The sequence below is a fragment of the Lepisma saccharinum genome, chromosome 29, assembly GCF_977018435.1.
Source record: "Lepisma saccharinum chromosome 29, izLepSacc3.1, whole genome shotgun sequence".
Classification (NCBI taxonomy): domain Eukaryota; kingdom Metazoa; phylum Arthropoda; class Insecta; order Zygentoma; family Lepismatidae; genus Lepisma; species Lepisma saccharinum.
In genome coordinates this window covers 19683099-19705539 of record NC_139257.1, presented here as the reverse complement: position 1 = coordinate 19705539, position 22441 = coordinate 19683099, and the positions used below count along the sequence as shown (strand labels likewise).

The window sequence follows — 22441 nt, the reverse complement described above, 5'->3', positions numbered from 1 at the left end:
GAGATTTTTTGCCCTTGCACCTATACAACAAGCCTTCATAGACAGCTGCCTCGCGCGTGCTGAAGCGCAGGTGATCACATCACGTGACCTTTGCGAGCTGATCTCGGCCTATTAACCATTGACCTCCTGTTGTTGCATGTAGGTGCTGCCACCGGACGACAAATGGGAGAGTTACGCAGGTATATGCATAAAAAAGGGAATACGGTGTTTTTTCTGCATGTATAAAAGCTGCAAGCGAGCTCACCCAATTAAAGGAACAAATGGGGTACCCGACCTTGTATTGAGACCCTTTTTATCGAAGTAATTCCTGCTTGTTTGCCTCTGATGGCCAACTGAAGTCTAAAAACAAGCCTTGAAAAAAGTTTATGTACAAAAACTAATTTGGCCTACCTTGGAATCTAATTTCGCATGAAGATTCAGGACAAGTTCGACATAATGTAGTATCGTGAATATTGCTAGTGATTACTGATACAATCTATTTTTAACATAGTTCTCATGTTCGTTAACATACATTACACACAATCCATACTATTTGTTCCCTGAATCAAGGTTATAAAACTTTTTTTATTTTAATTGTCGTGGGGACATTGATTGATTGATTTGGTTTATTTTACTTCGCATTTCTGCCACTTTTGGTCAATCGCGAAGATGAGGATGAGTAATTATTTGATGAAATTGACATACAAAGAACATTCATGTCCAGACTGGGAATCTTACCCTGGGTCCCTTGTCCTTTAAGGTTTAAAATGTGCATGTTCGACTTTGATTGGGATTTGTTCACATGATCGAAATGTCAAGGCATAAGTCCGATTTTGGAACAAAGATTACTTGATTGGTTGTTCAATATTTGTACAGAAGTTTTCAGCTTGTCTATTAATAGCAGATTTTGGTCTTAAGCTTGAATAAAGAATTCAGTACTTACCGCAGTTTCTAAATCTCATTAGAATGACAAATAATGAACCAAAGAAATGGTCAAGGTTTCTGACGTAGCCTATTTCTTTGAATGCTGCAGCAAGATAACACTGATGATCACAACACTACCACACTTTACGAATTACTGATAGAACGTCTTTACCTTGCATCGAAATGACATCATTCCTAGAAAACGAACGAAGCGAGCGTATCACTCAAAACATGACACAGCGTGTCAAATTAGCAACGGTAAGAATCACTTCTCAGAAATCAGTTACCAAACCCAATGTGCGCCTGAACATGTGGGATACACCATAACTTAGGAAATCAACTTACCCAACCATCATTCAATTCCGCGTTACAGCCCAGTCTGGCAGGAAATAATTTAACCTTGGTAATGCATCCGCCGTGGACTCCCTTGTACATTTTCTGCCCGGAAAACAATGGATAAAGAAACACGCTTGTGACGTGTCTGTGCAATAGCATTAAATGCGCAGACAAGCGCATGTGTTGGAACCCCGTAACAGATGGTGTACTGATTGTTTTAACCGTCTGATTAGTTTTATTTCTGGGAAATGCCTTTTGTGAGCAATAAGCACCTTCCTGGAACTTCCTGGCGAAACACCAGGCCGCTGCGGCGCTAGTGAACGCCTTTTTTATTTTGGTCCAAATTGCCAGGGTACTTTAGCCAACTGTCTCGTTGTACTGAAAGGACATTAGTGTAGCTAGTCGGATTTACATTTCCCACCCACATTGCACAATTTCGTTACATTTACTTATCGGACAAGAAACCAGGGTGCGAAATCATTGAAGACTGCTGGTATAGCCCTACATATAAAAGTAAAAAATATATAATTAATATTTAATAAGTATAAGTTTTGTTTAGGATCAATCAATTAGATTTCATAGCTATATTTGTCTTGCATTCTTGTTTTGCATTTTTTGTGCAAATATTGTTATTGTTTTAGATCTATTAATATAATAGTCTCTTGATAGAGCGCACGAGAGAGAACTAACAAGTACACTACTTTGTGTGTATTTCGCCTACCTTTAGTAAAGTATATTTGAAGTCAAAACTAATTGCTTATTTTTGTTGTTATAACAAAAACTCTCCCCCCCCCCCCGGGTGTGTTGATTTTCATGTAAGGGGTTGTTGCGCCCTACTTCAGTTTCAACTACTGTATTCATGGACGTCCGCAGGATCTTTTCCAGGGGGGGCAAGGAAGGTATTTTTTCCAGGGGGGGCAAAAAGGCACATTTTCCCCAATGATAGTGTTGTTTTCTCAAAAAAAAAACATTGCTTAAATTTGAATTTACCATGTTCGTGCAATAACGAACACGATTTATTGTGGCTGAAATGAAATTACATGTGTGAAATATATAATTTTTTGTTGACTTTCATTTTCCATTCATTTGCCCCCTTCCGGACGTCCATTGTATTATAATGATATTTGTTTGCTAACAATACCGATATTTGACTATGGCCTCCCCGATGGCGCGGTGGTAGCGTCATCGCCTTGTAATCAAGGGGTCCCGGGTTCGATACCCGGTGGATGCACATAGTGGTTCGGATCCCACCATAAATTGTAGGTCCAGTCCCGATTAGCCTTACTGTGCATAAAGTAGACTTAAAACACCAACTCAATCAATCAAGCAAAGCATATTCTGTAATTACAATGAAGCTTCGAAACTTGACTTCTATATTTGTAGGCACAGTGGCGGCGAGTGGAGGAGGCAGTTTCCCCCTCCCTCGACGTTTTGTCACTTTTGTCCCCGCAGTATGTTCAACCTTATCTAACAAGGTAAAGTAAACTAACCCCCCTCCCCCAGTTTTGGCACCTTGCCCCCTAGTTTTGGATTGGAACCGAATCGCCGGCACTGACTGGCAGACATGAAATTTTCGCATCAAATAATCAATAAAATTGAAAGCAAAATCATTATACGAGTAAGTACCAACACGGCTAACACTGCATCGTAAAGAAATTCACAGTCACACTACAAGGCTCTCACTTCCGCAACGATCTCATTTCTAAGGCTTCCCATGACATTTTCTTTGCCAGAACACAGTTTCCAATAATAGTTAAGAATGTTTGCAACTTACATTTTTTTCTGTCATATTGTATTGCTATGTCGTTGTTAATCTTTCAGTATTGTATATGAAACTTTAAGTAAATAAATACACAATATTTCTGCGTTTCTTTTTTTTGGGGGGGGGCATTCAACAAGGAATACAATTATAATACAATCAGGGACGCCCGCTGATTTCTTTTCTGTTTTTTTGCGGGGGTTCAAAATGACATAGTTTTATTTGAAGTAGGATATATGTTGTGACATTTACGTGTCATGGTAAAGTATTTTAAGATATAAAACCGAAGGGAAATGTGGAAATAAGGTTGACACATTTCTAAAATAAATAAACGGGACATATAGACATGGATATAGTTAAATTTATTTTTATAACATTTTTAAACATTACAAAATCAATTGCAGTTTAAAGCATTGTAATGCCGAATTTTTAACATTTTGACAAAATATATTAATATTTGAGTGAACGCTTGGCGACCTTTAAGATATGATTGATTGATTTGGTGTTTTAAGTCCACTTTATGCACAGTAAGGCTAATCGGGACTGGACCTACAGTTTAAAGTGGGATCCGAACCACTATGTGTCTCCACCGGGTATCGAATCCGGGACTCCTTGATTACAAGGGCGTCCATTACGAGGACCTTTGTTTAGAATAATCACTACTATAAGAACACTTTCTTTTGGCATGACGAAATAAAAGAAAGCTCTTTACATCACCTAAGCCCTGAATATTATCCACTCCACTCTGATTCCATTGACCAAGAAAAGCTGTATTAGAACCAGAACTGCCTTTGCCAGTCGTGAGCAGTGATGTGCGCCTACGCGTAAACAAGGATAGTCTACATTCTACACGTAGACTATTTTATACACGTAGATGATGTAATCTATGTAAACAACATGGCGAAAGGTGATAACTTAGCAAAGGGCGCCCTGAAATTAAAATAAAATTCTACTGCGTATCAGTTGCTGATGTGTGAAGAGAACTTTTCATACTCTTTCTTCCAAATACGAACAATTTCTCACCTAGGAAGAAACCTAATATAGGAAATATTCTAGTGTTTTATGGGGAAAACACCACTCTTGCCTCTCGATTGCCATCTGTTGTTGTTTTCTTGCATACTATTTATCTTCTTCCATAGTTGATGATAGAAGAGAAGATTTTTTTGTTGTAAACAGGATTCTTTTCATTTCGTTAGGAACCAATATAGTTGAAAATATCACTCTCCTTTCATGAAACCTTTGAAAATTAATTTTAATACACTTTAGATTGTCTACGTAGTCTATGTAAACTACAACCCAATGTAATCTACGCGTAGATTACGTGTAGACAACGCATGTAGACGTAAACTTATAGTCTACGGCACATCACTGGTCGTGAGTCACTTCTTATTCGACAATCGACAATCCACAATCGACAATGAGCAGTTCTACGCCAATACTATTATGACGATTGAGTGGTAAATGGTAATTGGTATCCAATTAGGTTAGTTATAAATTGTTATTAATTTCTTGTTGTATAAATTGATTTTGAAATTTGAATTCGTTTTTTCTTTAGCTAAATACGGGACAAATGGGCGTCCCAAGAACATTTTCCGGGACACCGGGACATTTCTTTGAAAAAGGGGACAATCCCGTATATACGGGTCGTCTGGCAACCCTATGTGGAAAGGAAATATTGATTTTCTTTTCTTTATTTTACTTAGCTTTTTGTGTCACTTTCGGCTAATTTGCCTTAGAATGGACACTCATAAACATCCATGCCCAGGCCGGGATTCGAACCCGGGACCCCTGGCGTCGTAGCGCGATGTGCTAACCACTCCGCCACGGGGGCCGGCTATAATGGAAAGGAAAGAAAGATACAGAATCAAATAAAGTGAGAGATAAGGAAAGATAACAGTGAGAGAAAGTTAGAGAAATAAAAGAACCAAGAAAGAATGGGAGGTGCAAATGAAGGAAGCGATATATAGAGAAAAAGAAACAAAGAATGCGAGAGACGGGAAGAAGATACAGAAACGGGAGAGAAAAGTAAGCCAGGAGGAAAATAAAAGGGAGAGAAAATATAGTAAAAGAAACAGTCGACAAGAGAAATAGATTCTAACAGAGAAAGAAATGTGAAAATAGGGAAACAATAAACCGAAATGAAGAGAAATGATAGAAATACAATAAAGAAGGAAGAAGAAGCATTCAATTGTCCTTATTCCAGTGATGGCAGCCCCCTTAATTTCCTTATTTTCACGGCAACGTTCCCTATAAGTTGCCACTGCAATGTTTGACAGCTGAACACCGATTGGTCGATACTGGAGAACCTGGATTCGAAGCCAGATTAAGACATTCTTCTGTTGCTCATGGGCACATTTAAGTAAGGTATGAAATAAATCAAAGAACTATAAATGGAATTACCCATAGTAATCTGAACTATAATACTTCACGCTCCTGCACCAACATACTGAAAATGCATCATGTTCATAGGTAGGGCACGGAAGTTGATGAAAAGTCATTTTTTTCTGGGCCTTGAAAACAGTGCTAAACCTTACACCAGTCCGTTCCCCTTCATCACTTTTATTTTGCATTATTGTGCATTTTCAGTATTTTTTTGCTGCTTTTATTGCATTTTTCTTCAAATTTGAAGTTCACTTTTCTCCTCGCCTGTTGTTTTGTGAACTTACATAACTTACATATTTAAATTTCCTGATATGGCTCTTTTCTCAATTAATCGAAAATACAGTCAATGGAAAAGCAGAATATTATTTTTAACTTCTTTAAGTCTACTTTAAGTCTACTTCGAGGTTCCCTTGCTGGCATTAGCGTAGCGAGAAATTTTTGCAGGGGAGGGGGGTAGAGCAATTGATAAAAGTTGAATAGTAAGTACCGTTTTGAAATTCCGCCACTGCAGCGCTGCGGTCGGTGTCCCGTGCATGTGCACTGTGTACTTACATCTGCTGGCAAGTCACAGACGCCATTGCTTTTGCTTTTGCGTATTTAAAATGCCTCCGCCGATTGAGAATCGCACCGACTGTGAAATACGCGCTGTTATTCGTTTTCTTAGTGCTAAAGGCATGAAAGCAGTTGACATTCACCACCGTCAGATTTGTGAAGTGTACGGACAAAACATTATGAGTGATGGAATGGTACGCAAATGGGTAAGAGCTTTCAAAGATGGCCGAAAGAATGTTCATGACGAGGAACGGAGTGGGCGACCATCAGTGATCACTGTCGATTTGGTGCAGAAAGTCGACGAAAAAGTGAAAGAGAACAGACGCTTCACGATTTCTTCGTTATCAGAGGAGTTCCCTGAAGTTTCAAGAAGTGTTTACTACGAAATTATTACCGAACGCTTAAACTATCGAAAATTGTGCTCACGATGTGTACCAAAAATGTTAACTGAGGCGCACAAAAGCAAACGTTTAGGTAGCGCCTTGACTTTTCTTGTCAAGATCTCATCGCATCATTTGGCTGGGAACAATTTGATCATCCTTCATACAGCCCCGATCTAGCGCCCAGTGACTATCACGTGTTTCTGCAACTGAAGAAGCATCTCGGAGGTCAGCGCCACGATGGCGACGATAGCCTCAAAACGGCCGTGTTGCAGTGGCTGTCAACTCAGGCTGCAAACTTCTATGACGACGGAATACAAAAGTTTGTTGTTCGATATGATAAGTGCCTTAATATTGGTGGCAATTACGTGGAAAAGTAGATAAAAGTGTGGTCTTTCATGTAACAATAAAATTGTTACAAAAAGTTTACTTGTTTTTTGTACATATCAAAACGGTACTTACTTTACCACGGTTATAAATCTTATTATAAACTAACAAAAATAAATATTATTCGAAATAATAATATTATATAAATTGGAAGACTCGATCCATCAGCCCAACTATTTTCTATTATTTCTTTTGCATTTTATGCAGTTAGATCTGAAATGCATTTTGATATTAACCTTTGCAGGTCTCGTTCAAGGCCTTAAATATAAGGGGGATTTTTTGTTCATAAAGTGTGTTGTGTGACCTCTCACCTACAACTGCAATTATTAGAAAACTGTGGAACCATTTGTTCTTTGGATGAAATGGTAGAATATAAACTCGTTCCTGTACTACTTATGAAAATATGCATAAGATATTAATCAGGAACATTATTCTTTTATTATTCAATAAATATTCAATTCTTTATCTATTTTATTTATTTATTTATTTATTTTATTTATTTAAAAGTGTTTTTAAACTGCCGAGAACAGCTTTTCAGCCTTAATACAGCAGTATTACATGTTACACGTTACAAGATTACAAGGTTACATATTACTATTACAAGGTATCCAAAACCAAAATATTTAGCAAACATAACCTAAAACTACAAGAATTTTAAAAAAGCATTAAAGAATATACAATTGTTACATTTCAACTAAAGAACTATAAAAGATTTCTTAAATAATTTTCCTTATATATGAAGTTGAAATTGTTTTAACAACATTATCAATATTTATCTCACGGTATTCGAATTATAACTGTTTATGAGATACAGAACAGATGTTATTTTTGTAATTCTTATCAAGACATAATAATTCGCTATTTCCTCTAAAATTGTATGATTTCACCTTAAGCCATATCATACGAAGGACATTCATTTCCTTGTTTAAGTACACGCAAGCTAGATAATAAATATATGCTGTTATATTTATATTCTTATACCATCTTTTTAAGTATTCGTGTTATAATAAAAATGCAATATTAAAAAATTCGTATATTATAATTAATATTAAATTTAATTATAATTTAATTGTTTTAATTTAAAAATATTTCTGGGACACTTAGTTCGGAACCCCCGAAATATATTTCTAGATGCTCTCTTGTAATTTATGAAATAACAATAATAATAATAATAATTTTAGGTCACGTTTACCATTTTTAAATAATTTTATGGTCATTCTGTAAGGTCATTCCTTTACATTTTTTAGTTCATCAACTTCACTCTTTTCTTGAAGGAAATTATTGTAATTTATGATTCATATGAAACGCATTATATTGGAACTTTGCACTTAGAGTATTATTTGTGCCACACAGTTGAAATGCACAACTTTATATCATGCTTTTAAATTTAATTCTCGATCAGTTTACCTGAGTAGAAAATGGGCTTCAACAAAATTTACAATAACATCATTACATTTCGTCAGTAAATTACAATTCGCAATAAATTTCACAAATAAGCACGACTTATTCGTATAAAACCTATTTATTACTACCCATTACAATACAATTTTTGTTTTTTCATTACATTTCTTGTGTACAAATATCCCTTTGCTGACTCATAGTTCCTGTTTCAGAAAATATATATTTGTGCACACATCGTTTAAGCAGTAGGATTTGTTTAATATTCGTTTCCATGGAAACGGGTAACAGATAAAAAAACAATGGAGAATTGTTTCAAGAATATCCACGGATACCGAAACTGCGAAAACAGAAATTCAAAAACAGCAATTTTTGCCAGTCATTTACTTGAAGGATCTTGAATATTATAAAATTATGAAATGGTAAAATTATGAAATTGTAAAATTATGAAATTGTAAAATTATGAAATTGTTAAAATTATAAAATGTAAAACAAATGTAACTGGTGCATAGCAGCAAAGCTACAACCAAATATACATTTATAAAAAAAAAGTAAAAAAAAAAAAGGATCTTGAACACAGAGAGGATCCATTTTATATCAGGATATCAACAAAAGAAAATTCACGTGTGTATTTTCCTTATTTATCGTCGCTTGCCTGGCACTTTTTGATGATCGCGGTGGTGATGATGATTGGATGAAATTAACGATAGGACGCTCAACAAAATGAATGAATGATTGATTATTTTAATTCGTTTTTGTCTGCCACTTGCGGTTAATTTCCAAGATGAACAGAAACACAAGTCCCATAGAAGAGTATACTGGCCATGGATTCAGACGCCATAGCCTAGTTAACTTGCAAAATGCCAGCCCACTTGGAAGGGAAGTTGACATTTGGGACTTGACATGACGCTCACAAGGAAAAACTCATTCATAGCAGTGGCGGATCCAGAGGTTACAGTTGGGAGGGGCGAATTTCAGTCGGGTGCTTCAACTTCCCGAGAATTATTTCTAACATACACATGCACTGTTTATGTAAACAATATACAGTACTGTTTACCAGGAACCAAGCTGTCTTTCATGCTCTAGAGATTAGATTATTGTTTTGTAAAAATGAGAGCCCAGGGCTGAGATAAATTGTTACTGTTATACGGTAAACTGAACGACCTGATATATCAGATCAGAAGAAAAATGAATAAAGAAAGAAAACAAAAACCAATTCTCTCAAGGGTCTCGAGTTCAATTCTCTTTTGAGGCATATTTCAAAGTGGTCCAAGTCCAAATTTAAATCCTAGGTCCAGTTTCATGATCATAAAGTAGACTTAAATCGTCCATTAAAAAAATATTTTCGAGCCTCTTAAACTTGGTGATGAAAGGCAAAACATTTGAATCTTCAAAAATATAAGGCAATAAGAACATATAAAAAATTCTGACAGTCCGCGCCTGATTCATAGGGACTCGAACCTGGGTCATTTGTTGGCAAGATTGTTTTCAGTTTGAATTGTAGGTTAAATGAGCCACGCTTTAAAGTGGGATCTAAACTTCCATAGGGTAACGAAGGTGTTCAAGGTTAAAACCAACAAGTATGGCAGGTTAAAGCCCCTATCACACGGAACTGGATTTCTATAGTGCGCGTCAAATCTCCTGCATATGGCGATAGCCAATAGCAGCGCACTGCAGCGGTGCCATGTCGAAATCTCACACGGAAAGAGACAGCGTGGTCGAGCGAAACGCCTTGTCACGGAACATTAGATAATATAACATATAATAAACATAATGGGAGAAAAGAACATACCTGATTAGGGACTGCATAATTCTTTCAATATTCTCAAGGTGGAAGTTGTAGAGCCTTTGTAAGATATTTTGTCCCGTAAAGAGTACGTTATCTTTTTGGTAGTAGAAAATTCGCCACGATCGTAAATTTCAAAGACTGTTCTACGAACTACGTCTTTTTTCAAAGTCATCTAAATTTGTCGTTCTTTTCGGTATATTAATGTGCTTTCTAGTCTAGGTTATTGAAACATTGGAGCAGGCCCCGATCCACATTGTTTTGCCCCCGAACATATCCGAGAAACGGTAGCTTGATTCACACCACACGCTTGAGCTGTTAGATCCTGGCACTTCTTAAAGTCAATTTTACTTCTTTGTTCGTCACTCGAACACTTTTTTTTTTTTAAAAAAAAAATGTACACCTGAAAAATCACCTGTCGTGCCTGGCTTCGTACAACACTGTATTTTTCCCTCTTCTCTCGCCATCACTACCACTTGGTTTACTCAACGACATGCTGCACACACCCACTAAACACATGAAAAAAAAACGAACAATGACGGTATCCTCTTCGTCAACTTCTTCTGCCATCACTGGGAACGAACGTGCCCTGTTCCCTTAGCTAATCGGAAAGTTTCAGAATGCAACAGGAACGAAGGGAGAGCAAAAAGGATACAATGCAAATACGTTTATAATAACATTGCTTCTACAGAGGGAACGGTATAAGCTACAATCACGCTTGTTTTTCGCACATACTCGCAAATTCATTATCTTTCCATCTGTTGAACTACTGACTCTTGAAATAATCTATTTATATCCGAGCGCCAGGTACACGATTTAGTAGCGAGGTGAAACAGCTTCTGAACTAGGCAACGCTGCACGTCCGTGATTCGCTGGTGCTGTTCAGTCGTTCAAGGTCATATGCAGGAGATTTGACGCGCACTCTAGTAGGAATGCCGTAGTTGGCACTGAACTAACTTTCTAGGTAGCAATCATGGCAGCTTGGCTGACTGCTTGACTGGTTTGGAGGAATAGGACATGTTCTAATTGCTACTTGCTTTCCTCGACTGGATTCTGTGGAACAGCCAATCAGAGCAAAGTTTGGCCATGTGAAGATAATCTGTGAGTGTGCAAAGGAGCGCTTTTGTCTGTGGTTTCCGAGTGTTACTCCAGCAATGTATAACGTATACAGCATGAAAGGCGCGTTGAGTTACACCATCTATGCTGAGTGCACGGTGTTTACATTTGAAACAACTAAAATATTCTTCCATACGTGTACGGTGCGCTACTACTGAGACATTCTAACTACCTAACTCTTTAGCTTTCTTAAACCCGAAGGTTTATGGCTGCAGCAACACTGGGCAAGATCGATCCAATCTTTTCCATCCTTTAGTCTCATCTCAACGTTATCCCTCCATCTTCGTCTTGGCCTTCCTACCGGTCCTTTACCATCAGGTTTACCAACAAGAATCCTATAAACTCCTCTTTACTCTACCATTCGTGCCACATGGCCTGCCCACCTAAGTCTTCTTGATTTAATTATTCTAATACTATCTGGACATGAATACAAATTGTGTAGTTCTAAATTATTCTAATAATATCTGGACATGAATACAAATTGTGTAGTTCTAAATTATTCTAATAATATCTGGACATGAATACAAATTGTGTAGTTCTAAATTATTCTAATAATATCTGGACATGAATACAAATTGTGTAGTTCTAAATTATTCTAATAATATCTGGACATGAATACAAATTGTGCAGTTCTAAATTATTCTGATAATATCTGGACATGAATTCAAATTGTGCAGTTCTAAATTATTCTGATAATATCTGGACATGAATACAAATTGTGCAGTTCTAAATTATTCTGATAATATCTGGACATGAATTCAAATTGTGCAGTTCTAAATTATTCTGATAATATCTGGACATGAATACAAATTGTGCAGTTCTAAATTATTCTGATAATATCTGGACATGAATTCAAATTGTGCAGTTCTAAATTATTCTGATAATATCTGGACATGAATACAAATTGTGCAGTTCTAAATTATTCTAATAATATCTGGACATGAATACAAATTGTGTAGTTCTAAATTATTCTGATAATATCTGGATATCTTCTCCACTCACCTGTCCTCATCTCTTTTAGGCCCAAATATTATATTTAATTACAAAACTGGGTATGTTCAATATTTATCAAAGTGACAGTTTTTAATACAGTAAACCCTCGTTAGCACGAATCCCAAGGGACCGAAAAATCAAGAGTTCGTGTTAAAAAAATTCGTGCTAACCGGGGACTCAAATTTTTTTGTTGCAATACAGTTCTTTCTACACATTAACCATTTACAATACGTATTATGTATGTCATCATAGAAACACTACTTCAGTACTACAGTAATTAACGTTTAAAAAAGTACTCGCAGATCATTTTCTGGTGAAAAATTCCTGTATATTGCGCTGGCGCAGACGGGAACGCAAATGCCTGGTAACTTCACGGCCAACTGTACTCATAGGTTTCGTAAAAAATGCACTGCAAAGTCGCTTAGATTCGTTCTCGGTTCACGATCTGTAAGTATTATAGATAATGTAGATTTGGCAATTCCATACTGCTCAGCAATTGTCGTCTTGTTCAATGCACCATGGTCTACTTGCTCTAGGATTTTCAATGTTCTTTGCAGATCTGTGCCTGTCTGCTTCCTCTTGGCCACGACTCCCGTCTTACTGCTTGCAACTAGTGATGGGTCGTTCGTGAACGAGTCGTTCAAAAGTAACGACTCTCTCTTGTGAGCGGTGAACGACTCGTTCACCAGAATTGAACGACACGTTCAAAGAGTCGTATGTGTGCCACGACTCCTCCGCCCGCCAAGCAACTATTATTCCATTATTCCCTCTCCTTTCCACGAATTTTGCGAGGAAGGCGCATGCGCAAGTGTATCCTCGCCTGGCGGCCGGAATTTTTGAAAGAAAGCAAGTCGATTCTGCGGGCAGAAAATGGGGACTGGAGAGGAGAGGGAGGGGGGGTCCTCTCTGTTCCTTTTCCCTACCCCTAGTTGAGTGAAGCGGGCAGAAACGTGCCGTGTACGATGAGAGGGGAAGGAGCATGCTCGCGAGTCGACTCTTTCCTTCGTTCAAAGAGTCGCTAAAGTGTGCCACGACTCTTTGAACGAAGGAAAGAGTCGACTCGCGAGCTCGCGACTGTTGTTTGCAGAGAGAGAGCGCGCAACCCCAGCCCATGACGGGCAGCGAAGAACAGCCAACAAATTTGTCCTGTAATTTCAAGTTCGGCCAAACCATTAGCGCTAAAATTACAAGAAATTAAATGTTAGTAAAAAATTTTAGGGGAGTCTTGTAAAAATTTTGGGAAGGTGTTAGGCACAGACCTCTTGATTACAATATTCCGATTAGCCTATTTTGAGTTGTTATTGTTCAAGTCCACTTTATGTGCAGATAGGATAGTCGGGACTGGACCTACAGTTTAAAGTGGGATCCGAACCTCCACTTTGTATTGAACACGGTACCCCTTGATTACCGGCGACGTTATCACTACGCCATCGGGGAGACCCGATTAGCCTATTGGAGCATAAAAGTGGACTTATAACAATTTTTGCCAAGAAAAGCATTTTAATACATAACAGCGTTAACCACTATGCTATTACGGTGAATCAGAAAAGGGGGGAGTAATTTATAATTTGCAACACAAAATACTTAGTGTGGAAAGCGATTGTTACTTTTAATTATTTTCTAAAGCGCCGGCCTCCATGGTGGAGTGGTTAGTACACCTCATTACTCGTCCTGATCTTCGCGATTACCCAAAAAAAGTGACAGAAAAGCGAAGTAAAAAAAAAAGCTGTTGGCCATCTGCGGTGAGCCTACGTGTTAAGGTGTTTTACTAGTAGAAAGCAACATTAAAAAAAATACATACGTATAATTTGGCCCGCTTTATAGAAATTCGATCATACATTATGATATTGGCAGAAACTTATATTGAATGACTGTAGAACAACAAAAAGCTATGGACATGGATATGGGATGGACATGGATAATGTTCAAGAGCGATATATATTTCTTAAACACAGCTGTTAGCCATCCGCGGAGAGCGAGCGGGTGGATCCTACTCTAAACTGTAGATCCAGTCTGCTGGCGAGACTGCCGCCGCCGCGCCTTGTGTAAGAGAGCTCGCGACTCGCGAGCGAACGACGAGTGAGCAGAAGAGTCGCTAAGGCGAGCGAGTCGTTAAGGTGCTTAATGACTCTTCGTGCCGTCTCGAGAGTCGTGAACGATGAGGGAGGAGAAGAGTCGCTAAGGCGAGCGAGTCGTTAAGGTGCTTAATGACTCTTCGTGCCGACTCGCGAGTCGTGAACGATGAGGGAGGAGAAGAGTCGCTAAGGCGAGCGAGTCGTTAAGGTGCTTAATGACTCTTCGTGCCGTCTCTAGAGTCGTGAACGAATGATGGGGAAAGAGTCGTGGGACTGTGCTGTGACTCTTCGTGCTGTTTCAAGAGTCGTGAACGAGCGATGCTCGTGGAAATGCAAGCATGTGTCGCAGCGCAGATCTGGAGTGCATTTTGTTGACTCGCTTTCTCACATTTGTTGCGATATTAAAACCAGTGATCGAATGCAAAAAAAGGAAGAATGTGTAAATGCACGTTATTACTAAAAAAAGGTTGATATAATTATATAGCATTTCTGTGTATGCTATCGTACTGCATAATTTGCATTATCCGCAGCATGAAATGTAAACTGAAACAAGATACAAATATAGAAAATCTCACTCATGAGGCAGAGTAATGAAAACAAGTATGTGCAATAAATTTTGTTTGTGCGTGTGTGTTTACTGTTTACACATATGTATATCCACACACACAGACTCGTATTTGTATTTTTCTTATTTTATGCCGCTTTTCTTCAAATTTTAAGTAATCGCGACGATGAGGATGATGCGTGATGATATAGATGAAGGGACACTCATAAAGAATATCCTTGCCCAGACCGGGACTAGAACCCAGGAACTTCTGTGACAAGATCAAATGTCGATTACTTCAGAATCTTGGCCATCTAGTCGGCTACACGCACACACACATACACAAAAATGCAATACAATTTATTAATCTTGAAGGACAGAGGCTGATATATTCCGTTGTGTTCGTTTATTTAAATACAATCATGTGCTTCAACACCTCCTTCCCCCCTTCCTCCTCTTCAGGCATGTGTTTCGAGAAAAAGAAGCTTGACGACTCTTTTGAACGACTCATTTGAACGACTCTTCTCAGTGAGCGAGCGGTCATGAGTCGACTCGCACAAATGAACGGCTTGAACCCATCACTACTTGCAACTTGATGTTACTTGTACTGGCTATGTTTTAAAGAATAGAAAAACACATCTGAACACATTGTTGATCTGAATCTGTTGGTTACAATACTGTATACGTTGATTGTTGAGCGATTCCTTACATAGCAGAGGAACAACAGAACAAATTATGAAAAACTTTGAAAGTTCGTGTTAAATGAGATCTAATGACGCAACGGACCAAAAAACAGTTCGTTATTCATGGTAACCGAAATTCGCGTTAACCGATGAAACTTTCTATAAGATATAATACATCCCTGCCGGGACCAAAATTTTGTTCATGTTAACCGAGTGTTCGTCTTAAGTGAGTTTGTGTTAACGAGGGTTTACTGTAAATATGCAACAGCGCACTAAAATGCTGACCAAGACAGAATTGTAAAATAACACACACGTTACAATAAATTTTGCCTTGGTTAGCACTTTAAGTGTTTTGTTATACATGGAAACAAGGCTTAAGAGTGTACTGGTGTACTTTCATTGAATTTTGAGTGTAGCGAATTTAGACTGATTCATATAATTTTGACATTGTAGCGAATTTACACTGATTCACATAATATAAAATGATATTTTCACTTCACAATTTCATTCTATAATTAAACGAATATTGCATATAACTATATAATGTAATATTTGAACAAGATTTTTACCTAGTGCTTTGTTTATAAGATGATTTCAGTAATTTTGGATATTTTTAAGTGTGTCAAACGTCAAGAAAAATCAAATCAGTTGCTTCATTGAAAGCAGGGTTGATAAGGTCCACGAACTCATAAATTCTAATGGGTTCTATTGGGTTCCGGTGCAGGACCGGAACATTTTTTCTAGCACAATTTAAATTCGGTCCAAGTTCCTGGACCGAATTTAAATTGATGCGGAAAAAACAGTTCCTGGATAGAATTGAAATACTTTGAACATAAAAAGGTCCTTCACGACCTATAACCCATTTACACTTGCTGATACTCTTCCGGACGGGAATTGAATTTATTTAAAATAGCTACCTGGAAATTAACTACCCTTGGATGGAAACATTTCTTCTCCATCCAAGCAGTGTTGCCACATGAAGGGAAATTTCCCTTTTGCAGGGAAATTCGTACCGAAATTTTAGCCAAAAGGGAAAAGGCAATTTCGATGAAAGATACCACAATTGCAGGGAAATTTTAAGGTCATCTGACTACATTATTACGTACATTTTATGTTAATTTCGAATTTCATATCCACATTTTTATGTTATTTACTTATTTTGCTCTTCCTACTTGTTTCTGCTCCTGTAAGTTTATTGTAAGTTGCTTTTATGCATCTTTGGATAAATAGTAACAATGAGGATTAACTCTGAAATGGCATCCTGAACAGGATTCAAACATGGGACATCTGGTCAGGAAGTGATGAAACTGAAATGTGAAATTTCTAAAAAAATATTTTTTATTCAAACGAATAACGAATTGAACGGAATACTTAACTACGTACTACTACTGCTTCCACCACCACCACCACTAATAATGCTGCTAATACCACTACTACTAATTATTATTAGTATATAATTTGCTTAGGTGAAGGGAAAAATTGGTCCAAAAAGGGAAATTTTGCCCCTTGGAAAGGGAAATTGTGCCCACATATTGTGGCAACACTGCATCCAAGTTGCATTTTGTTTAATTGAAAAATGGTTCTTGGATCGTATTTAAATTGATCGGGGAAAAAGGTTCCTGGACCGAATTTAAACATTTTACAAATAAAAAGGTTCTTTTCGGTCCAGAACCCATGTACGCTTGCTGATTTTCTCTCTTGGATCGGAATTGAATTTATGTAAAATTCTTGGACCTTTAACAACCTTAATTGAAAGCACCAAAGTTCTGCAAACTCTAAACAACAAACTAATAAATCGTACACTTTTCTCTTTTATGTAGGAGAGGGTCCCTGAAGCGTGAGCCCCCGAGTTGCCCCTCCCTAGCGCCGGATCTCTTGCAGGTCTGAACATTGGTCGCCGACCTCCGTGGTGGAGTGGATATCACAGCACGCTGCGACACCAGGTGTCCCGGGTTCGAATCCCGGACTTGTCATGGGTGTTCTTTGTGTGTGTTCCATCATCACACATCCTCATCTACAAAAAGTGGCAGAAAAGCGAAGTAAAATAACCAAATAAATCTAACACTGATCAGGGTTAGGGCACTGGCGTACGCAGAGGGGGCTGATGGGGCTACAGTTCCCTCCGAAATTTTTAGAAAATCAAATTTTCAAATGAAACACTAAACAAAAGCTCGAGAAAAAACAGTGGTAAATTCAACGTGGAAATTTCTAAACATACGAAATATCTTACTGTGTATTCGTCCCCCCTCCTCCTAGATGATACTATCCACGGTTCTATTTCCAGCAGTGGCGTGTCAAGGATTTTCGAAAGCGAGGGGTTATGTATACTTTTTCTTGGCAGCCAGTCTTCTTTTGCCATGTTTTCCTGCATTTGACGTTCTTTTTTTTAGGAACACTGGCCCAAAGGGGGTTTATGAGCCCCACCAACCCCCTTTGGGCACGCCACTGATTTCCAGCCCTCCCGAAAGAAACCCTGCTTACACCAATGGGGTCAGGTATAGGGGCTATCCACGAGTAAACAAAAACATATCGAACGGCACAATCGATTGTCGAACTGTAGCACAACAACTTCCGGTTCACGGCGGCCGGGTAATTCAAGCGCGTACTTGTGGCATTTCTTCTCGTTTTGTATACCGGATGAAATGGATCATATAAAAGCACTTGACGACGAGGAGAATAAGATATATCAGGGCAAAGTAGAGGCCTTTGCATATCAATTGAATGAGCAACTAGGAAGTAATACGCCATTATTCCAAGATGAGATCCATTTGCTGATCGTCGTTTCATTGGCGATATTTGTAGCCTACATATTAAATAGAAAGTATTTTTTCCTACAGAGCGAGAGAGCTTAAATGCATACATTTATGTTTTAAGTGAAAAAGTGTGAGATGTACGGACATATAAAAAACGGAAAAAGGAGCTTCTTTTCTTCTTTCTTCAGTCAGGACGAGTCAGAGGGATGCGATAATGCACACTTGCTGGTTTCGTTCTCATTTGAACGCAGAAATACAAAACGCTCATTGTTATTTTAAGTCAATTTTCTGCTATTTGTGTTAAACATGACGATGAAGATGAATAATAAACTGGAAAAATTAATGATAGGACAAACACAATGACACACCATTGCCTCACCATGGTGTTCAAACCTAGGACCTCTTCTCCATCAATGTTGATTTGATTGATTGAGTTGGTGTTTTAAGTCCACTTTGTGCACAGTAAGGCTAATCGGGACTGGACCTACAGTTTAAATTGGGATCCGAACCACAATATGCATCCACCGGGAATCGAACCCGGAACCCCTTGATTACAAGGCGACGAGGCTACCACTGCGCCATCGGGAAGGCACTCTATCTATCAATGTTGAAAAGATTTGCATTGCAAAAGACGAAAATTAATAATAGTAACCGCACTTAATTTTCTGGCTACACAAAAAAATATTTCCTCTGGTTACACACACACAAAAAAAATCTGGTTACACAAAAATTTAAGACAGTTCGTGTGTACTTCAAGAACTTAACGTGTAACCTATCTGGCCATGACCGAGCATCTTTTGAAAGGAAAAAGTAATATTTTTGCTCATATCACTAAAACAGAGAGAAAATCGAGATTTGAATGATTTCTCTTCTACTTTTAATGAAGTGCAAGTGGTGCGGGACGCAAAATTTTTGGTTGGGAAGGAAACAGGACGGGGTATTTTTAAAGTCCTGACGTTCAAAACGAGAAAAATAATGTTATTTCCCGACTAAATTGGGAGATTATAGGAGCGGAAAATATTCAACATTACCCGATACTAAAAAAAAATATATATACACACAATTTCACCCTCGGGTGATGATTTATTTTGCATTTCTGGAATAAAAACTGCTAATTTCAATAAATTTCGGACATTTAGTACAAAAACAATGTAGTGAATAAACTACTTTTAAACTATCATATTTTCAGAACTCTGGATAGGAATGTGTTTTTTTTTTGTTTTTTTTGTTCCGTTGTCATTACTGCGAAGTCTACTCCTGCTAATGGTCTTCCAATTTTCACGCCTGACAGCTTCAATGCAATAATTTGGCGCCTAGATCTCGAGAAAATGGATGAAGAGAGATCCATGAAAGATTATTTAGCCCTGATCGTAGTTTACATCCTCCTCGTACACACTCATTCGTTCCTTTCATACATGACACAATCTCAGCTCCCTTTAGCTGAATGTTGTGAGCCTACGAACCGGAAGTTGTTGTGCTACAAGTATGGCGTCCGCGCGAAGGCACTTCCTTCCGGTGGATAGCCCCTATAGGTATTTCAGTACGTCCAAAAACAACCATTTAATAATTTCACAATTCATTCTCATCGGCTTGTTTAACGAAATAGATAGAAAAGTGGCGTATAATATCCGAAACTGGAAGATATCCCTACTTGGTTCCTGCGATCTTTGCTTCTGCTTGTCGATGAAACGCGAGCATTCCCTGGCTACCACTCTATTTGTATGCCGGTCCACAACTATGGTAGTTCCCATTCTTGCCGCTCAGATGGCACCACGGCCTACAACGGCAATATTGGAAGTTTCCAGCGCCCTCCCCTCCATTCTCGCTCTGGCGTTTCTTGTGACCTCTGGTGACGTCATATGGACCGGAAATGCCGCGCTTACAAGGCTACCAACATCGCAAGTAGTTTTCTCGGGGTTCCAAGAAACTATGCATCGCATCCACTCCACGCATCGTAGTAATGACTGACAATGTTGCAAACTCAAGGTGAAGAAAAGTCACCAACTTGGATGATATTTGTTCGCATATGGGACTACTGCGGTTGGCCTTTCTTTTCATAGTGCAGTTAATTTCAAGGCGAAAAAGAGGAAAAAAGGTGTGAAAGTTTGTTTTAAGTATACTTTTTTTGTACAGTATAAATTAGGATTCGAATTACTGTGGAATTACATCGGAATCGAACCCTGGACTCCTCGATTAGGTGAGAAATTTGGAGAAAGATTTAGATGCGAGAAATTCAATATCTACATGACCATTCAGCTGTTTTTTATAAGCCGCCCCCGTGGCGGAGTGGTTAGCACATCGCGCTACGAGGCTTCGAATCCTGGCCTGGGTGTGGATGTTTATGAGTGTCCATTCATCAATTTCATCAATCTCATCCCCATCTTCGCAAATTAGCCAAGAGTGGCACAAAAAGCGATGGGATTCGATCCAATGTGCAATATGCCTCAAGCGAAAATCGAACCTGGGATCCCTCAATTACCACTAAGCCATTTCCATAATTTGTGTCTTTACTTTACTATACTCTCCCCCTTCCCAGAGATGGCCTTAGGGGGTGGCAACTCAGGCACTCGCCAGGCAGAATAAAAATAAAGTATTTGTCCTCATCGGCAAATACAATATTAAAAATACTTGTAAGTAATAATTAGGGAACGGAAGTTGATGACCTAAAAAATATAGGTATATGACCTATAGAATGTCCTAAAAGATGACGTAAAAAATGCAAAAAATGACCATTAAATTTGTGAGTTTCAGGTTAAAAATTGAAATGAAAAGGAAATTAAACAAAATGCAATCTTGCTTTTAAAAAAAGCACCAAATGATAGCACATGCACATTCAATTAAAATATGCAACGAGGATTTCCAATGGAAACAACCGAATAATTTGACAACAATTTAATGAAACAGTCGTATACACTGAATGAATTGGTGAAAAATGCATTAATTTCCGTTCGTGAAAAGACTCAAGAGCAGGCCCGTAGCTTGAACTGACCTCCAGGGGGGGGGGGGGGGGGCTCAAAAGTTTAATAGTATTAAATGAAGGTAAATTTGTGTGTGTCGGGGGTCATTAAGTTAATGTAAAATATAAAATTTAGAAATATCATACAAATACTACAGTTTGTTTTCTATATCTTCTAAAACACCTCTTGAAGTGCTAATGACTGCTACTGACATTATCCCTTAATACAGACTTCATACTATTTTTGATGATACAGATATTTATATCATACATGTTAAAATGTACAATATTCACTTCAATCATAGTGTCTACCGTACATTCCACCCCCGGCCAAAGCAATAAAACTTGGGATCTGTTGACATTTGACGCAGATGCGGAAGGAATGTGGATGATGACATCAAAGTCACAGATTTCTGTCAAAAGAGAGGCTGCAACAGGGGCAGGGAAGGTACAGATAAAGAAGCTCCCCTATGAAAGAACTTTCTAAAGTCTAGAGAATCTTCAAAACACTTGCCGCTGCTTAGACTTATGCTTATAGACAAGATGAACAAACGAAGTTGTGAACAAAATAATATATTCTGTCTACATTTTCACTCTTCACCTCAAACAAATTACAATACAAAATAGTTTTACCTAATGTCAAGGGGGTTGGCGGCAGTGCCGGGGGGGCTGGCTCAAGAGTATTACCAAAATGAAAGAAGTGACAAAATATGACGAAACAATACACCGAATATTGCGGAAAATGACGGGAAGACGCCGAAAATCGGGAAAAATTACCTAAAACCTGTAAATTGGCAAAAAATGCAAAAAAAAATGCACTTTAAAATTACCTTTTTTGAGTTGTAGACGAAGTGTAATATTGTGTATAATTAATGGGCATCGTGTCCGAGATGTCGGAAAGAAGATGACATTTCATCAACTTCCGCTCCCTAGTAATAATTTTGTTTTACATTTACAAAGAAATTGTTGGCTACTTCCAACCAGTACGCAAATGATTTAAATATACACTTTATCCTTGCACACAGGGTTATTTCAGTTAAAAAATTTACACTATATATTCCACACAGCAGTTCGAACTACGAAACTGTTTAAATGCATTTCAAGTTTGTACTGTACGGTTTGGCAGTCTCTGAATAAGAAGCACTAATCGCAGTTGCACATCACAAAAAGGTATTTCTTCAGGTGATCAACCGACAAGTTATGTCTGCGATCGGACAACACATTTTTTAGAATTGAAAAAGATCTTTCAAACTCCACAGATGTTACCGGAGCATACTTAAAGCACGCGAGAACATTTGGATCTAACTCAGTTTGTATATTTTCACCTTTCAGAACTTGTTGAATTGCCCTTAATTTGTCCAAGTCCTTATTAGCTGCAATAACTCGCTAACTGTTATTTTTAAATTTCTTGGAAGCATCGGAAACTAATCCTGGGAAC

General features: G+C 38.1%; 1 protein-coding gene across 1 annotated transcript in view; it reads right to left on the bottom strand.

The window, feature by feature from the left end:
• The window catches only part of LOC145981414 (ubiquitin carboxyl-terminal hydrolase 40-like), a 58633-nt gene extending 38835 nt beyond the window's left edge, over positions 1-19798 (bottom strand). Inside the window, exon 1 of the mRNA XM_083114651.1 lies at positions 19699-19798. Coding sequence (XP_082970777.1) covers positions 19699-19798 — 100 coding nt within the window. The remainder of the gene's footprint in view (positions 1-19698) is intronic.
• Between the last annotated feature and the right edge of the window lie 2643 nt (positions 19799-22441).